The 19,171-nt window shown below is 35.0% G+C and overlaps 4 protein-coding genes and 1 pseudogene across 5 annotated transcripts; 3 read left to right on the forward strand and 2 right to left on the reverse strand.

Moving 5' to 3' along the window:
• The first annotated feature begins 924 nt into the window (after positions 1 to 924).
• On the forward strand, positions 925 to 2,751 carry LOC111311373 (protein MIZU-KUSSEI 1-like). The gene has a single exon (XM_022910748.2). It carries the CDS (start codon positions 1,408 to 1,410, stop codon positions 2,107 to 2,109), a length of 702 nt encoding a protein of 233 aa, XP_022766483.1. The 5' UTR covers positions 925 to 1,407; the 3' UTR covers positions 2,110 to 2,751.
• Positions 2,752 to 7,841: 5,090 nt separating this feature from the next.
• Positions 7,842 to 8,881, forward strand: LOC111311374 (uncharacterized). Its single transcript, XM_022910749.2, has one exon. The coding sequence runs from the start codon at positions 7,981 to 7,983 to the stop codon at positions 8,716 to 8,718; it is 738 nt and encodes a 245-aa protein (XP_022766484.2). The 5' UTR covers positions 7,842 to 7,980; the 3' UTR covers positions 8,719 to 8,881.
• A 1,888-nt stretch (positions 8,882 to 10,769) lies between these two features.
• Positions 10,770 to 12,043, reverse strand: LOC111311375 (uncharacterized). The gene is made up of 2 exons (XM_022910750.2): positions 11,552 to 12,043; positions 10,770 to 11,430 (listed from the first exon to the last, which is right to left on the reverse strand). The coding sequence occupies exons 1-2, from the start codon at positions 11,730 to 11,732 to the stop codon at positions 11,195 to 11,197; spliced, it is 417 nt and encodes a 138-aa protein (XP_022766485.2). The 5' UTR covers positions 11,733 to 12,043; the 3' UTR covers positions 10,770 to 11,194.
• Positions 12,044 to 12,490: 447 nt separating this feature from the next.
• On the forward strand, positions 12,491 to 15,321 carry LOC111310843 (uncharacterized; annotated as a pseudogene). The gene is made up of 3 exons (XR_016346085.1): positions 12,491 to 12,608; positions 12,782 to 13,363; positions 14,922 to 15,321. The product of XR_016346085.1 is annotated as an uncharacterized LOC111310843 (transcript).
• A 918-nt stretch (positions 15,322 to 16,239) lies between these two features.
• LOC149520597 (uncharacterized) lies at positions 16,240 to 19,155 on the reverse strand. Its single transcript, XM_089767738.1, has 2 exons — positions 18,532 to 19,155; positions 16,240 to 18,357 (listed from the first exon to the last, which is right to left on the reverse strand). Exon 2 carries the CDS (start codon positions 16,908 to 16,910, stop codon positions 16,563 to 16,565), a length of 348 nt encoding a protein of 115 aa, XP_089623864.1. The 5' UTR covers positions 16,911 to 18,357; positions 18,532 to 19,155; the 3' UTR covers positions 16,240 to 16,562.
• Positions 19,156 to 19,171: the final 16 nt, after the last annotated feature.

The following is a 19,171-nucleotide window of genomic DNA, read 5'->3' on the forward strand; positions in this document are numbered from 1 at the left end:
TCTTTTTCAGATGAACCCCTGTTTGAAAACGACCTGTCTTGTTTTCACGTGGCTGCTGCCATGAACAGGGCATGTGAGAAGAATTGGAGATTTACTCCATAACTACCAGAGATGAGTTGCTTAAAAACAAATTATGAGCATCGCTTTAGTTGTAAGCAAAAACGGGGTGCAGTTTTTAATACCAAATTGAACAGTAGCTAGTAGTGTACATTAATTTGAACAATATTTCAGTTGTGCTGCTGCCTGAAATGCCTCTATCGAATGAGACTATGGCCAGACACGATAGAAAAGGACAAGAAACTGAGAGGCAGAGAAAGAGTAAATCACAAGCAAAAGCAAAGTTCTTTTACAATTTCCATGGATAAACAGAAGAAAATTTGAGGAACGAGGAGCTGCACCTCAATTATTAGTGAGAGTTTGTGATGGGTTTTGGAAAAGCATAAAGCAGGTGATGTTGATGCCCTGTGTAAGGAGAATACTTTCTTGGGGTCTAAAAATCAATGGTGATGGACTGATGGTGTGATTTGTCACTCAAAGCAAAAATTAAGAGATCATATATTCTTTGAATGTGATTTTTTTAAAGACAATAAAATTTTACAGCTTTTTCAACTCTATAAAGAAATTGCTCGTTAAAATGAAGAGCTGAAATGAGCAATCAAAAAGCTAAAAGGTAAATATTTGATTTCTACTATATTAAGAATTTCTGGAGAGCACCTATATTTACCAATTTACCATATTTGAAGAGAAAGGAACCACATGCTTTATAGAACCTAGAAGAGTCCCCCATATAAGTCTTTGATCATATTAAATCGAGGCATGTTGAATCAAAAAATATAAATTTTTGTATTTCTTGGGACTTAAACAACTCTATTTTTTATGTATGATTTTTTATTTTTTAGTTAAATTGACTTGGATAGGTTTGATAATGTAACAATTTTTTTTTTTTACTAACTTTTCTTCTTATTTTTTGATAAATAAAATTACTTGTTTATAAAAAAAAATATATAGAAGGCACATGCTAAACCAACATTACCAGAGTCCTTTTTCAACTTTTTGAGAGCTTTTTTTCATCATACCATTCCCCGCAAGTTGTGGTCCGACCTCCCTAATCTTGTCGCATTGAACTCCATTTCTTTTTCATTACCAAACTTGGTCACATCAAGCTTTATTCTCATTTTTTTCTTCTCTTAACCACCTTGTAGGCTCTCTGCTCTTCTCTTTCCGACCTCAAAGATTCCAAGGACAATCAAAACCAAGTGACTAACCACCCGCCTAACTCACTCCTTTTATTTCCTATAGCAGACCCCCTCCCTTTTTCTACCTCTTTTTAGTTTTATCTCTGTAATTCTACGCAGAATAGCCCCCTCCCTTCTAGCTTCTTGAATTGGGTACTTTAAGCAAAGTCCAATGATGCCACCGGTTCACTCTAGTCCATATTTCCAAATGTACAATCCGGCAATGCTGACTTTGCTCCAGCCTACTCCTGGAGAGAAGCACCGAAAGACCAGTCGCAGTGGCAGTCTCTTGCGTATGTTCAAGTTCTTTCCTATGCTAACCTCAGGGTGCAAGATGGTTGCACTATTGGGTAGACCCCGGAAGCCTTTGCTGAAGGATAGTGCTACAACAGGTACAATTTTTGGCTATCGCAAAGGCAGAGTTTGCTTAGCAATACAAGATGATCCCCATTGCGTACCAATGTTTGTCATAGAGCTACCAATGCTTAGCAGCTTACTTCGAAAGGAAATGGCATCTGATGTAGTTAGAATAGCTCTAGAGAGTGAAACCAAGACGCATAAGAAGAAACTGTTGGAGGAGTTTGTCTGGGTAGTGTACTGTAATGGAAGAAAGATGGGTTACTCTATCAGGAGGAAACAATTGTCTGACGATGAGCTTCATGTTATGCAACTTTTACGAGGCGTGTCAATGGGTGCAGGGGTCCTTCCAAGCCCAAATGAGAAGGAAACAGTCACAGCCGATGGGGAATTGACGTACATGAGAGCAAGATTTGAGAAGGTGGTTGGATCAAAGGACTCGGAAGCTTTATACATGATCAATCCAGATGGTGCACCTGGTCCAGAACTAAGTGTTTTCTTTGTAAGAGCTCATTAGAAATTTGTGTCATTTCTACACGTGAAACTTTACATGAGTACTATAAAGACTATATTCTCTTTAATGTTTTCACTTGTTCAATGACGGAAAGAAACAGCTCACCATGGCTATACTATTTCTATGTCCCATTGTTCAAGCTAGCTGATAGTTTTGTGCTAGATTCCAAACCTAACTTAGCTGCTGTGTCACTTTCATGCAGTTGAAAGCCAATATCATCTCCTGTTCAGAATACCAGGCTATCTTTGTCTCAAACTGGACAATGAATATGAAATATTCTTTAATGACGGAAAATTTTCTGGTTTAGCAAAACTTCTAGCCTGGTCTAATTCAATAGAGCCACGAATTCTGCTGAAAACTTTGGAGGAAAGGAAAAAAGGTGCTTGTCTTTTTGCATTACACAACCAATTAAGAAAATATTCCCTAAAATCTAAGGGAGCCAAAAAGGTGTCAGAGAAAGTTCCATGTTTAATGTAATAGCACTTAAGCATCCTCAAATATCAAAGTCTTCAGGTTTAAGTATTTTCGACGTAGACTCCCAAATAGAACTTTCTGTGGTGGCTGAAATTCCGAGCATTTACTTTCATAGGCCTCATAAGCATAAATTCTGGCCACAGGCACCAACAACTCTCTGCTTGCTTTTCGTAGTTCATATTATTTTGACATCTAATGCAGACAATCCCTTTCGCAACCAGTCAATTTGTTCTTCATTAATTTAAGTTCAAGCTTTGCCTGGTTACCTTTTGTCCTTGTAAATCATTTGAAGTCAGTTTGATTTGCAAATCCTGGTTCTGGTTAAGAAGATAAAAAAAAAAAACAAAAAAAACAAAAGCAACACCACAGCCCACAGGGACTAACTAGATAGTTATTTGCCTCTATAGAATGAAGCCAAATCCTCCCACTCATCCAAATCAAAGAGGGCGTTGGATGCAATTCCCATTACCAAAAAGTAGAAATCTGCTGACAGCTTGTTAGGGGCAGGAAACAGGGAAAGAGAAGAAACAACCTGCTAAAACAAAAACTAGAAAACAAGCAGATAATGAACAAACTACAACAACAAAACAACCAGTCCATCGAATATGAATCCATGTTTAAATCCCGGGTTATGCAAAGTCCTATTTGACAAGCTTATCAGGAATTTTCCATTTAATTCTCATCTGTAATTTCTATTACAATGCTTTCAAAGTAAATTATTATTTTCCAATAAAATTAGAGGATGACCATGAGGAATATGGTAAGCCGTAAGGGTAGTTTTGAACAGATGGAGGAAAACTAAATAAGATAGCTGTACGAGAAATATAAACTTGCCCATATATGGCCCATATCCTGTAATCATGCGCCACTGCCAATAAAAGAAATAATAATAAAACTCAATCCCACCTCTCTTCTCTGTCGACAGCCTTATTGGCCCAACCAGATGAGATGACTACTGAGAGGTGAAACCATACCCCAACAGTCCAAAACCTATTTTTACATGCCCACAAAATCGTCTCTTTGGGAGCAATGTATGGAACAAACCTTTGTCAAATTCACATTATGTTATATATCTATTTTCTATCTATTTGAGCCAAAAACTTCCTTTAAAAGACAGCACTTGGATATTTGGTCCAATGAAGTCCATGTGAATTAGTATAAAGACTTGAAATCTCCTTGACCCAAAAACCATATTATAATAATAAAAAATTAAGAGATTAGAGAATTTAAATACAAGTGTTTTCTTTTGTCTTGGCAATTTTGTATGGGTTGGGACTTGGGAGCTAAAAACAGCTTGAATACAAAAGCAGGAGCACTGAATAATTTTTTTGAATAAATAAATTTTTTTCCCAAAAAAAAAAAAAAAGCTGGAATCTCATGCTCCAAGAGTAGCAAGAGCAATCCCTAAACAATTTTAATAGGTCTTATTAGAACTCATATATAATAGGTGGATTTTGTTTCTCTACTAATTTTTGAAAATAATCAATCACTTAATTTAATATGATATCAGAGTTTTTAAATACGAATATTAAAAATTATAATGTTTTAAATATTTTTAATCTAATGTATTGTTGTCCATCTGGCAATGTAATGCTTCTTTAATTTTTTTTAACAAGCACTTTTATTTTGCAATTGAGTTCGAGCTTGAAATTATTAATTATTCATCTAATTATATGTAAAAAAAAATAATATGTTAAAATTTAAATATAATAATTAAATCTTTGAATTCTTTTATGATAATTATCATCCAGCTTAACAAATACTGACAAACAAACATAATGATTTTAAAATGTGAACGCCAATATTTCTAATTTATCACATGAAAATAGAGTGGCTAGCAAGTAAGAAATGTACGAAGAAACAAGAGGCAAAATAAAAGAACATCAACAACCATGTAACCAATGGGTTGACCAAAACAAAGAGGACAAACCACCTATTCTCACGCGGTGTTGGGCTAAACCGAAACCCTCCAAACTCCAAAAGGACCAAAAAACGACCGGCAAATGGGTTGGAATGAGACAACGATGGCCCCACCTTGATTGCTACGAATCAAGTGGCTCAGGATCTGTTTGATCACAACAATAAATATCTATACTTTGACTAAAATACTAAAAATTAAAAAGCTTGCAACCTTATCATTTTATTTAAATAAATTTTAAATTTTTATTATTTAATTAATATGGAAATAAAATTTTATTTCAAACAAAAAATTAATTTATACTAAAATTTATTTGAATATAAATTAAATTTTAAGTATTTATTTAAATACAAAATAAAAATTAAGAGTTTATTTCAAATAAAAAATTAATTTATGTTAAGATTTTGTTTAAACATAAATTAAAATTTAAAGATTTATTTAAATATAAATTAAAATTTAAAAGCTTATATATATACAAAATAAAATAAAATAATTATTTAGATATAATAAAAATGTAAAAAATTATCTAAATAAAGTAATAAAATTTAAAAACATTTTTGTTATTATAACCTATATTTTTCCATTTGAGAATATGGTTCAAATTCAGATCCCACAGATACAATCATGAGTAGAAGAAGTGTTTGCACATGGATTAATATCACTATTATTTTTTAATTATAATAAAATATTTAATGTAATATTTAAATTTAAAAAATTTGTTAATAATATATAAATTATAAATTTATTAATTAATATTATACTTACTTTTATCATTAATGCTCTTAATAATGATATTAATATATAATTTTTAAAGTATCATATTAATTAAAAAGTTTAAATTTAAATATTATATAAAATTTTTAAAAATTATTTAACATTTATTATAAATTAAAATCATTCGTGGGATTGTCCCCTTTTTTTTTTTTTTTTCGATTAGCGGTTGAAAAAAACTATATAGAAATATAAGTCGGTGAGGTTAGGGTTTTGGTGCCAGCTGGAATATCAACTGCCCAACTGCTTCTTGTCATGCTGAACTTACAATCACGGATCCACCATAAAATCCAAGCACTGATGACACGTGGGCGGTTACGATGCAATCATGATTCGATCCTCGTTCACATTGCTGGACTCCAATTCACTTGTCTTTTTCTCTAGCGCGTGCATCATAATCTTCGAAGATTTCAAACTATTTTGTAAATAAAATTTTGAAATAGTACCATCAATTAATTAAGTTAATTTATTTGCAAAATAATGATAACTAAATCCATGATTGACGTTCCATAATAAGTAACCTTTAAATCAAACCATTGATATGCATAATGATCTCATACTTTAGCATTAGTTCTATCTATCTAATAATGTAATTTTTGAATAAGTAAATTTTATTTATTAATAATATCGATAAATTAATTCAATAATTATCAACGTCATTTAACTCTTAATAATTTAAGATGAATCATGTCATAATCTCATATGAGATGAATATATTTATATAATATCTAAATTATGATCTCGATATAAATATAATAAAATTAATTTATATATGTCGAATGATAAAGATATTTTTTTTAAAAAATTATTTTATAATAAACTAATCTTATTTAATGTTTAAAAATTATTTGTTAGTTAAAATAAAATTTACTTGTATCTCCTTTTGAATGTCATTCTTACTAAAGGATAAATTTTGGAACAAAATGATTTATTATTCGCTCTCAAAAGGACAAAAATTGAAATAAATATATGGACACTTAATGCCACAAAATTTGAAAAAAGGAATGATTAATAATCCGCTCCTTAAAAACAAGCCAAGTGAAAAGTTAAATACGAAGGTAATGATAATGAGGAAAGTGAGACACACGCTCCCTAGGGAGGAGTGGAGTGAAAGAGGGATTTTTTTTTTTTTTTTTGGGTTGGATAAAACCACAAAGTCAAAGGGATTCAACTTGAATCACGTGAGATTCTTACAGGCTGGTAGTGGGCCCATCCTATGTGGAGGGCGTTGAAGTCATCTTCAAACTGCTTATTTTAAGTGGGGGCTTTTCTCTTTTGTTTTTTAATTTTTTGCGACAGTTGATTGGGAGCCGTTGATTTAAGTGACTTAAAGGGCTATGATTTTCGACTTACAGCTGTAAATCTGGTGCAAGCGAAAGTAGTCAAAAAAGTTAAAGGGCCCCACTTCCGTTTTAAAACGTTTGTTTTGTGTTAAACAGCTCTGCCTTTCCTGTCATGTTTTAAACGCTCCCGCTAAGTATTGTGCCTCTGCGAGTACGAGAATGATTCTATTATTTTTCTTTTCCTTCTTCTCATCCATTTGTCTCCCTTTAATTCCAATTTTACCCTTTTTTTAGCAAACAATTTTTTATTTTATAAAAAATTCAATTAAAAATAAAAAATGATATATACTAGAATTTAAATTTATTAAACGATTAATTTTTTTTTACTTATTTTAGTGATTATTTTCTCCAATAATTTAAATTAATATACTCCTTGATTAATCTATTTAAAAAATGGGTACTCTAGTTTTTAAAGCCCTTATCCATGACTATGTGATTCTTACAATAAAATACAATTTAACAAAGTGAATGCCAATTGACATCTTAAAAAAAACATTTTTAATAATGTCGATTTATATGTGACTATTTCCACAAAGACATATGTTAGCTTCATTTTATTAAATTCAACAAAATATTACTTCAATTAATTAAATGTGCAAAAATCATAAATGTTTATCAAAATGATTTAAGCAAAATGGATGATTAATCATAAATCATAAATCCTTAAAACTAATGATTCAAAAACTTTTACTATCTGAATTTGATTTCATAAAAATTATTATAGAATCTTGATGTGAATTAATCGTATTTATAAAATAAAAATAAAATAATAAAATAATCTATAAAAACATTTAAAACAAAATTTATCTATTTATTATGAATTAAAATTTTATATCTATAATTAAGTCATATCAAAATTTCATGAAAATTTTCACAAAATAAATCGGTAAAACTAAACTCTTTGTTACAATGAGGCAAATATATGAACAAGTAGAGCTTTTTTTCTTTGTACAAAACTTTCAAGGAAAGAGGGTACTAAGATAAGGGTTTATTTCTTCTAAAATCTCAAATTGAATTGACAGTTGGACCCAAAATGGTAAATTGGCTAGTCAAGACAAAAACAGAATGACAAGATATCTCTTACCAATAAAATAATCAATCAAAAAATATAGTAATAGTAGTGAAAAAACCAAGGGGTCCGCATGTATACAAACCCTTCTCTTTCTAGTCTTTACTTAGACCCCCCACCAACTTTACAAAAAGCCAGTTTCCTGGAAGAACCCCATTTCTCAAATTGCTAAGCGCCTACCATGTTCATGCACCTTTCCTTCTCCATATATAAACCACTCCCTCACCCTTTCACTTCGCCTTGTTCTTAGCTTTATACACTCTTCAATCAAATTAGATCTCTCCTGAGTGTAATTAAAGATGGAAGCAATGAATGGGTGTTCATCTTCTACGTCATCATCCGATGCATCTTCTTCAGAGACATCTTTCTCTGCGAGGGGGGCTTCCAACAAAGTTGAGAAGATCAAAGGTCCTTGGAGTGCGGAAGAAGATAGGATTTTGACTCGACTTGTTGAAAGATATGGACCTAGAAATTGGTCTTTGATAAGCCGTTATATAAAGGGTCGATCAGGGAAATCTTGCAGGCTTAGATGGTGTAACCAGCTCAGCCCCAATGTTGAGCACCGTCCATTTTCTCAAGCTGAGGATGAGACTATCTTGGCTGCTCATGCTAGGTATGGTAACAGGTGGGCCACCATTGCTAGATTGCTTCCGGGAAGGACTGATAATTCTGTGAAGAATCATTGGAACTCGACGTTGAAGAGGAGGGCAAGAGAAGGGCAACATCATCATCATCAACAACAACAACAACAGCTGCTGCTACATCAACAGGAACAGATCATACAGAGTCATCATCAGCAAATGGGTGGTGGTGATAGTGCATTGGGATCTGTGGGGATGATGATGGATGAGGAAGCGTTGACGGCGTTGACTCTAGCACCGCCTGGTAGTGGAAGTGAGGTGGTGGCGGAGAGGAGCAGGAGCAGAGAGGAGAGAGTGCCGGCGGAGTTCTGGGATGTGATGAGAGATGTGATAGCCAGAGAAGTTAGAGAATATATGAGCTCAACGTTATTGGCTGAGACATCAGGGTTTCATTAGGACAAAAATATATATATAATGACTAAGCCAAGCTGGTTTGTGTTTTTTCTTTTTTATGTCTAGTTTTGGAAGGGTTTTTGGGTTTTCATTTCTTTTGTTAATATGGTGATCTGTGTTTCTCTTCTTTCTTTTGTTTCCTTTAAAGAGAAAAAAACTTTGAATAGATGCAAGCTTTCATGGATTAAACCAAAATAACTTTGCAAAATATACAGCCTGTCACCAGTAGGAAAAAAAAACAAAAAACAAAAAGATTAGCCATTACTTTATATTTTACTCCCTATGTTTCTGAAAATTTGGGAGAAAACTATGTATAATAGTATACATTCTGTGGAGAGTTCTCATGGGGGATTGTGCTTATAGTGGGAGGCCAGGCCATGCTACTAACTGAGGACAAATACATAAACTAGCTACTTCAGACAATGTTAAAGTCTCATGAGTCATGACCACATACCGAATTTTTTTTTCCATCATATTCTGATAAAATATTATTTTCTTAAATCTTTTTATATTTGCCAAGAGAAAATAGAATTTTACTTGTTATTCCGCCTTTACTTTACTCTAAGAAAATAGAAAAATGTGAGAAAAGAACAAAAATAGGAATGAAAAATATTTTTTTATTATGTTTGGTTAGAACGTTGAAAAATAAAGGAAAATAATATTAAAGGTAAAATTATAAATTTAAAAGAAATTAGTGTTTTTCTTCCATATTTGAAAAAAACCGAATTTGAAGGAAAAAAATGTGTAAATTCATAATTTTTTGTTTTTCTCTTACTAAATGATGGAAAAAGAAATTAATATTTCTGTCAATTCATATGTTTGTTTTTTTTTTTTTTTTTACAAATACTGTATTAAAGTTTTGGATCCTCTAGACAAGATAGCATCTACAAGCAATAAATGCAATGCTTAAAAAACATACTAAAAAATTGAACATCTTGAAAAAGATTTAGATAATTGTATCAATGTTTGAGTAATGCAATGATAAGGATTGAAATGATTTATTGGACCAATGTATGTAAATCCCTAAATATCCAATTTGTTTTATTCCTTGGATTATAATTAAGGGATATAGATAAATAGAAATAATTTTGGAATTTGTACACTTGTTTGTTGAGCAATTGGAAAGACAAACCAGTACTGTTGTTTTTGCTCAAAGTACAAAACCTCTCCAACTTATGTTTTGTCTCAAAGTACAATTTGGAGGAACATTTGAAAATAGCAAGCAGCTGGTTGTTTTCCACGTGAACAAAACTCGTTAATGCGCTTCAACCAAAAACAATATTTATTGTATTTGGCTTTGGTTCCTGCTTCCTACTGCATCAAATCGGATATAGCTGTAGACCAAAAGTACTACTTTCCCCGCAAAGAAAAGGAAATGAACAGCAGTCTCCACTGATCCTCACACTGAACTTTGGATATGGAAATTTTTACTGTCTCAAGCATTCATTTTTCAGGTTCAGTGAACTCTTTGCATGCCTTTAGACTTAGTGGCTCACTGGGAAGAATCGTGATTAATCAAATTTACTTTGGAATGCAACTTAGAAAAAGTTCCAAAACATGCTAACTGGACATTTTTCATCTTATCTGCACGTTAAAATCTGGGGCGTCTTAACCCACATAAGGTCAAAGAATGTGGACCTTGGCCTAATGGGAAAATGGGGGAGGGTTTCTTTGATTGGAAGGGTGGAAAAAGCAAGCATTGAAGAGAGGGGCGCACTCTGTTTCTATTTGGCTGGAGCCTGAAAGCAGATTCAATCAAAGATCTGTGCCTCTGTCCCACTTTACATCAGCACATTTGGGTTTTATATTATTTGATCAAGGCATGCATGTTTTAAATGTCCTAAGGTCCTTTCCCTTTGGCAAAAAAGCAAGATTTTTTTTGCTTTCAATGCTGTTTGATTTCAGGCTTTGAGCGGTCCAATTATATTATTGCAACACTGATATACAACCAATAATCAATTTTTAAAGATGCATGAACGAGAGTAACCTTAATGTCAAGGGAATCAAGCTCTTTGTTTAATGGGAGTTAAATATTGTGTGTGAAAACGTTACAATTTTGGTATCTTATTTAAAGTTAGAACCACTCCAATAGTCCCATTACAAGAATGTTTTGATTGATAAGGTATCAGGAAATTTTAATATTTATGAATCTATCTGTCTTGTCTCAGGTAATTAAATTTCATCAATCTGAATGTCTTATTGAAATTGATAGCTAATCATTGGTAATTTAATCACCAATTCACCACTTTTTTCCTATAACTATACACATCAAAAGGAAAAATAAAACAAAACGTATGGTAAGTACCATTGAACAATTTTATTACTGATGATCAACTGATGACCCTTTATTATATTTATTCAATCATGATTGAAAGTCCTCTCCCAGACGATTGAGTACCTTCAAACCGAGCAGTACCCAGATCTGATCAGCACAGTGATCAGAGCATTGCGCCTTGTGCTTGTTTTTGTACCAAGGATTTTAATTACGTGGCCAAGGCACAACAATCAGCTTCATCAGCCCATCTTCGCAGTCATTACCTTCGGCTGAAGCAAAGTAGAGAACCCTCCATTGGTTTAGCACAAAGCTGAACCCATCACCTTGCCCTTGAGTTGGATTAGCCAAAAGCTTTGCTTCACTGAAATTGCAGGTCAAGTAACTCCGCAAGTTTGGCAGCAAGTAAACGCTATGAGCTGGGGTATCCTCATATTTGAACACTGAAAAATTATACCAAAAAAAAATGGTAAAAAATAAACATCAGTAACGTAGAAAATATTGGAACCAAAAAGGGGAAAAATAATGTATTCATGAACTTAATATGGTTTGATTGGTATGAACCTAAGGTGTCCTGAAAGTAAAATGGTGCGGTGTTGGCCGCCCACTCTGTGTAGTTGTAACCATAGCGCCAGTTTTCAGTGCCTCCAACGACAATGGTTTCAGCCTGAATGACTGCCAAAAGAGAGGCAGCTACAGCTACCAAGAGGATGATTTGTTGAGCACTGAAGCCAGAAGAAGCCATATCTCAAGTTTCACTAGTGGATGGAACTGAAGAATCTGGCCTGGGAATTGGAATGATAAGATGCTGATGACAAAGGAAGTACCAGTTGGGGTTTATATAGGAGAGACATGGCATTATTCTCCAACTGGATCCTCCACTAGGATCACATTTTTTTTCTATCTCTGAAAAGAGAATATAACCCTTTCAAACTTGGGGAACTTCATTGAACTAGTTTTAATTCCTTTCTCATTTGTTAATTTACCCTCATTTCAAACCTGAAACCATCCAATGCTATGATGAAAATCCTATTTTGAAAATTCAAAGCAAAAGAGGAGGGTTTACTTGCACTTAAAAGGGTTGAAGAGCAACATTTGGTCAGTAGAAATTGGGTGGATGTCCATTTTGAGATGGAGCATAAGGGTTGGGATATGATTAGGGAACCGTTAAGGTCATCCAAATACAACTGAAACTCGGTCAACCGACGGCGTCAATCCTCCTAACTCGTTTACTTGGAGGAGTTAGGAGGTTAACTGAAGTCCGTTAACTTAAAAAAGAGTAAGTCAAGAACAAACAATGTCAATGTGGTGGACCTGATTTTTATTTCAATTTCAAGGTTGATTTAAAGATTTGTTCGGGTTAATGTGAAAGGTTTTTATTTGGGCTTTCAGGGTCGGATTAGATGGGCAATTCTTCAAGGCCCAAAACCAAAAAATCCCTTAGCATAGACCGAAGGACCAGTGTAGATAAATCCATGGAATTCAATGAGGCAGCCCGACCCAAGGAAAAAAGAACATGGAAAATTTGATGAAATCTTGTCGGTTTACGTTGTCACCATCCCACTAACGGTATCTTCTTTCTTAAGGAGTTCAGTTCAGTTTCGAACTGAAGTGTTCTGATGTAAGTGGTCTCGATTACCATCCGATATTGCTTCCCTTGGTTTTTTTTTTTTCTTTTCTCCTATTGAGTTAAACAAGTATGGTTCATTTTTCTGATTCTTTTAATTGTAATAGCAACTAGAAGTCTAGAACATGAGCTCTAAAACGTTTTTTTTTTTTTTTTTTCAAATGCAGTGTATACTTAGTTCTGAATCTTGGGTTCTACCATTGTGTGGCAAAAAGGATTAAAAAAACCCAGTTTGGAGGTTATCTTATTTCATGTAAAAAGATAATATAGTTAGAGGAGAAGATGAGTTCTGTTCCTAAACAAAATTTGGGTTCTAACATCGAGTGGCAAAAAGGATAAACAAACAGCCTAAAAGTCCTAACCTGTTTACCTTTGAAGGTCCTTGGTTATTGAAGTCAATGTAAAATCTTGGGTCCCTTGTTCTAAAAACTTACAATTTGGTTTTGAAATCTTCTGGTTCATGGGTCAATAATTATAATCCTGTCCAATTGGCTGCTAGAACCACTCAAAATAGCAACTTGAAGTTAAAAGGAAAAACATTGAGTCCTGAAGAACAAGGAGAAGCAGAGAGTAGAGCTTTTGCATCAGCCCTAGCGAGTGGGAAGGAGGCCACAGTGATTGAGTTTTACTCCCCTAAATGTAGTTTATGTAATTCCTTACTTAAATTTGTCATGGGAGTGGAAAATAGGAATTCAGATTGGCTCAACATTGTCTTGGCTGATGCTGAGAATGAGAAATGGCTGCCTGAGGTACTTATCTCCTGATTTTGATTTTATGTTAGACAGTTAGAGTTTGAAATATGAAATACTACTGCTTTACCTGATTGAAGTTGTTCTGCCACCACTTGTTAAATGTCCTCTTTATTAAATCTGTTAGTTTTTGTTTCCACTGGCATCAAAGTAAACAAAATGGAAAATGAAGATTCTGGTTTGAATCTTTTATTTTTACATTTTAAAATGTATTTTGGGATGTCTTGCGTTATATATTCTGAAGGGCATCCACTTGGATTACGGATATTGCAATAGGTTGTAATCAATTAGTATTGACAAGGGATGAATCACTTATTAGATCTACACCTTATAAGACATCCTGTACTTTATGCCAGAAATTTAGACATTTATGGTTGGTGTTAGCAGGTCTTTCCTTTCCATATGCCAATCTCTTTCATTTCCAAGTCTGTTAAAGACTTTGGAGTAATGAACACAGAAGCTTCAACATTAGGATTTCGTGACAGCATTGCACAACCTTTTTTAGCATTTTTAGTTAAGGCTTAGGGTTCTTTTCCCCATTAGGGAGGGAATCGAGGACTGCCATCAACCTCTACTCCTTCGTGTGACATACTCCAATGTCCCACTCACTCCTTCCTCTTAGACGATCGTGGGATATACCCATATCCCACTCTCTGTTTCCTATACATCGTTCGGTTAGAAACCCCTGCTTTGCTTTAACACTAGAACATTTTTATCATTTCCTTTAAGGAACCTTTTGGCTCGATCTATCGCTTGTAGAGGCATGCCTACGTCCTACCTTTTCGAATCTACCTGTACCCATGACCTACGGAGCTGAACTACTAGATATTGGGCTCCTCTAAGTCTCATAGAGACTTGAATAGAGGAGGCTGCAACATTCTTACACAACACACTGGCATCCAAGCCACAGAATGACGAGCTGCCCGTAGCATTTTCACACTAACGGGAAACAAAGTCGAGGATGCTTTATATGGCTTTATTTAGATCTATACAGACCTCTTAAGTAAAGTTTGATATTCAGTATCCCTAGGACGTCTGAAAGTGCCTGTAGGGATGGGTAGTTGAATTTTGTTACAGTGGTTCTTTGTCAGTATGATGGAAGAAACTAGAGAAAGCTGCATGTGGCATTGCAGTATTTGAGATTCATGGAATATGTATTAGTTTGCTATTCCAGTTACTGAGGATGTTCGTTTAACAACATGGTTCAAGTTCTAGTTGGTAAATTATAACATGGAGCAAGTTCAGAAAGCTCCTCTTTGCATAACTTCTTGTTATCGCACTTTTTCTTCTTCCCTAATACGATTATATCTTAAAATTATATATGGTGGAATATGATTATATCTTCTTTTGCTTCCCTACTATATGTTAGCTTGACATGTAAAACAACCTTAGTATTTATGTCTGGCATTGAGTTAAGACTTGGGAGAACCGTAATTGATGATTTTCTATCATTTTAAGCATGTTCTGCCTATGCAAGAGAACTGATTCCTCTTGAACCTCAGTTACAAGTAATTTGGTATAACTTCTGGTTGTTTTAGTTATATTCATTTTCATGTAGTTTCTCCATTACGACATCAAATATGTTCCTTGCTTTGTGTTGTTGGACAAAAATGGGGGCGCACTTGCAAAGACAGGTATTCCAAGCAGTCGGCTGCACGTGGTGGCAGGTCTCTCTCATCTTCTCAAGATAAAGCATCCAACATGTGGTGGTAGCTCTTGCTCGTCTTCTCATGAATGAAATTTTTACCATTTTAAGTTCAATGAAGACGGGTAAGAGGTGCTTGCAGTGCCTTAATATGGAACTGTAGTAAATTAGGGGCAGTAGAGTTGCTGTAAAGTGGGTTGTAATGGGTCCTTAAGATGAAGAATTACAGTTGACAGCTTAATTACTGTTATCCATGATATTTTGGGACATTGCTGACAACTGTCTTTATGAATAAAGCAAATTGATACGAGTTTGAATATGTTTATAATCAATGTCTGTCAGGGTTTGCATATTTGCACTCATTCATTAAAATCACCTTTACCAAATTTGTAGCTCCAACCTACGATGTTGTACCAACATTTGAGAAGATGTAGGAATAAGCACATGAAGTTGTGCAGTATGGTTTGATTTGGCACTTGTTTTGCTGAAGTGCAAGCAAAAATTTGTGGTGAAAAGGTCCCTCTTTCACCGCAGCTGGCGGGCCATGTTTGCCGCCTGTGTCCTATGGGGGTGTTCCTCTTTCTGGTGGAGATATTTCGCTCAATTAAGCTTCTATCATCAGTCACATCCTTTTGAAACTACTAGTTTTTACATTCACCACTCCACTCTTCAATCTTTCTTTCTTGATAAGTCGAAGAACATACAGTGAATGTTTATAATGTGCATGTGGGTTGATTGACTATTTGATTGCGGAGCAGGAAACAAATGCAAAGAATTGGGGATGCAAATGAAGCAAACCTTATGTTAATGGCTTAATCCGCCTTTCTCCTCCTTAAAGACAACCAAAAAAAAGCCCAAAAATCTGGTCACCACCATCAGGGTGTTCGATCCTTTTGGTTAGCTCTTAAGTACTTCTCAACCTAGTGAAAAAAAAAGTTTAGATGGAGAATGATAAATGTAAGAAATAATTCGACTGACAGGCCTAACGGTGCACGAATGACAGCCTTTGTAACGATTAATTGTTTCTTCTTGTTGCAATTCCTGTAAGGGCCTCCAATTTTAAATGTACCCTCTCGATTGCAGAACCCAATACGTCTAATACTCACCTAACAAAAGGATGTTTTGAATGTCTAGCAAGGCAGCAAAATTCGCTTTTCAATACATGTTAGTGATTAGAAACTCGCTTTAACGATACCATTTTATCAATGCGGATTGATGATTCAGGTTGAAGTGTTGAATTTAGAGTGATTTCTTCAACATGGGGCGTTGGCAATCTTCCTTAATTGGGAATAGTCAAGTGACTGAGTAATCCTCAAATAAGAGTGGCAATTTTTAGTACTAATAATAATTCAAGAAAACATATTTCAAAGTTTAGCAACTCCCCGACCCGCGACAGAATCTTCTCAAACGGAGGTTGCTGCTCATACTAAACTAGCAACAATGAACTAACAAAGTGGACAGCTATCTAGCAAAAAATAAAAATAAAAATCCAAATAAAATATTTAGCAGCAACAAAATGCTGTCATATGCAAGAACCGGCGTTAAGAATCAATGTTAGGCGGTGGGGGTTTGAGGAGATTGATCTTCTTGCTGTGATTGGCGTTGAATTGATGCTGGAACAGAGCTAACAGAAGCACTAGCCCTTGGTGGGGGAGGATATATCCTACCATCAATGCAAGCAGAGCATTTTGTTTCTATCCAACTTTCAATGTCAAACTGACCGTAGCCCGTGATTTTCCTCCCTGTGCACAGCCGTCCGATCATGCCTGCAAGTATGCCTAAGATTATGATAACCAAAAGTACAGCTATAACAGGACCAATCGTAGCATGGCGGGTGTGAGAGTTGTATGGCTGCTGTGCTACAGTCACCGGCGGTGGTTGCTGGACTAATGGCATTGACATTTTAGCACTGACCCAGAAGAGGACTGCCAACTTTGTTTTCTGCTCAAGTCTTCAAATGGTTGTAAAGGTTCAAACGTTGCCAAGTGCAGTGTGCTCTTTAGCAAAGAGGAAACTAGACAGGGTCTAGAAAGGATGAGGATGAGAGTTCTGATTGAGAATAACGAAAGAGCATTACAACTCTTTTTTTTTTCTTTTGGTTTGGGGGGCAGATGTGCGGTGGAAAATCTTCAAAGTGGAGATTCAGCTCTTGAAGAGAAACAAGACCTTACACATTTTTAGTGTCTGCAATGCACAAGGGAGAAAAAAGTGCCCAATGGAACGATGTCTGGGAGTCCATCTAGGGTGACGAGAAAGAGAGATTCACCATGAAGAGAACGTACAAAAACATTTGTATCTGGGTACTTAAAAAGCTTAAATATCATGAACTTTCTCAAATATTAATTTTAACCCGAGAGAGAGAGGGATTAAAATAAAAATGACTGGATGAAACATCATAGATTAGGTTACTAATGGTGACAAACGGGAAAGATGTGGGGTAACTTGGAGAACCCGAGGAACAGTAAAAGGACGAGAGGCAAGTGCAAAAAGTAAGCAGAAAAGCTAGTGGGAATCTGTGGGAAGGTAAAAGTCCAAAACCTATACTGGAGAAGCACTTTTCAAAAACGTCGACGAGCTTTTGCGGTACTTTTTCTGGTTAGTGTAAGAAACTATGGAAAACAACCTTAAACAAATACTTTACTGTGCAATTCAGAAACTCCAAATCCTTGTACTAACTCTCACTCACTAAGCAAAGCGCGTGGACACTTCTGCCAAATCTCCCTTCCTTTTTTAGCCAACCAATGGTTACCAGTTACCACTGATTGGCATCCCCTCTCTCTTTCTCTGCAAACTCAATCCTTCTCCCTTTTCCCTCTCCTCTGGCCTCCATGTTAACGCTCTTTTTAACAAGCAAGGGAAATTTAAGAACAGCGTAAATGAAATTGTACCATCTCCAGACCAAAGGCTCAAATAAGGACACACTATAGTTTTGATAGAACCATTAATCTTATGCAAGAGTGGCATTGGAAATTGCATATCGGGTTAATATTAATCCTCGGCCTACTTTCCAACATCTGAAAAAGGATGGGAAGTGCAGGCTAACACCTAGTCAGAAATCTGTAAAAAGCCAAAGAAATAACTGGGTATACTGTAGATGCTTCAACCATTAGAAGATGGGTTTTCACCAGTTTTGTCTTCAAAGCGGCTAAAATTCTGCTCAGCAAACTACGATGTAATGTTAACATGAAGCTTTTGTTGTCTGATTAAAGATTTTCATTAAGCTAAAACCAAACACCAAGTTCTATAGAAACTGCGACCAATCCGAATAGACTCCGTACATATGTTCTTAAAGGCTTTTTGCAGATCTTAAGGGGGGGGACCTCATTCTCACAGGTATGGTAGTTGAGCTCTGTTAAGAAAAAGTAATATTTGGGGTCAAAGATCTCATAATAACAACTGCCCATATTTATAACCTTAACTCTTTCATAAAACATTTGACCAACCACATTTGATACTAAATGCCCAGGGCATTATTTTGCAATAATAACCAATCAAATTGCCAGCTATTTGCCAAATTACTTACCATTTTTATTAATTCTTTTTAGAAAATGTTCAGCCTGCAAAATTTTTTCAATGGCTCAAACAAATATTCCGCTGGTTAGTCTCGACGGTATTTTACTCAGATTTCCTGCTTTTGGTACGACAGACGACCACTGATAACCCAATAAAACACCAGTGGCATCTGCTTTCATAGTTCACTGGCAGCAGAGGAAGCTGTCATTGAATTCCAAAGTTCAAGGTTTCAACTCCATTAGATTCCTCAGAATGCAATTCAACATTACAGAAGTTTGGCAAAACTTTTGAGGGACATTCAATAGTTAAAGTCATATGATGTCAGCTAAATTCCTTAGAACTGCAAAATCATTTTCGATAACTAACTCAAATCATCAGTGACATGGTAAGAAGCACATGCACAAGCACAATGCACCTCAAGGTTTATTTATTAAACAAGATTCTTTGTGTTGTTGTGCATCATAAATTCACCTTCGATCAATAACAAGGTGAATTTGCAATTTCAGCATGATGTAAGGATCACCAGTTTTCGAGCTTTACAATGGTTTACCACAGCATCAGAGTAATCAAAATCTTTTAAAGCCCATAAGACTACCTAAATAGCAATATGACAGCCAAGAAAGTAAACGCAAAACTTGATAGGATTGCCT

Source organism: Durio zibethinus, chromosome 1 (assembly GCF_047325235.1).
Source record: "Durio zibethinus cultivar Kanyao isolate XHJ-2024 chromosome 1, ASM4732523v1, whole genome shotgun sequence".
NCBI lineage: Eukaryota > Viridiplantae > Streptophyta > Magnoliopsida > Malvales > Malvaceae > Durio > Durio zibethinus.

Coding starts and splice junctions, on each gene's coding strand:
- LOC149520597 (XM_089767738.1), bottom strand. CDS start 16,910: ATGTCAATGCCATTAGTCCAGCAACCACCGCCGGTGACTGTAGCACAG.
- LOC111311374 (XM_022910749.2), top strand. CDS start 7,981: ATGGAAGCAATGAATGGGTGTTCATCTTCTACGTCATCATCCGATGCA.
- LOC111311373 (XM_022910748.2), top strand. CDS start 1,408: ATGATGCCACCGGTTCACTCTAGTCCATATTTCCAAATGTACAATCCG.
- LOC111311375 (XM_022910750.2), bottom strand. CDS start 11,732: ATGGCTTCTTCTGGCTTCAGTGCTCAACAAATCATCCTCTTGGTAGCT. Junction 11,431..11,551: donor TTACTTTCAGGACACCTTAG/GTTCATACCAAT, acceptor ATAATTTTTCAG/TGTTCAAATATGAGGATACC.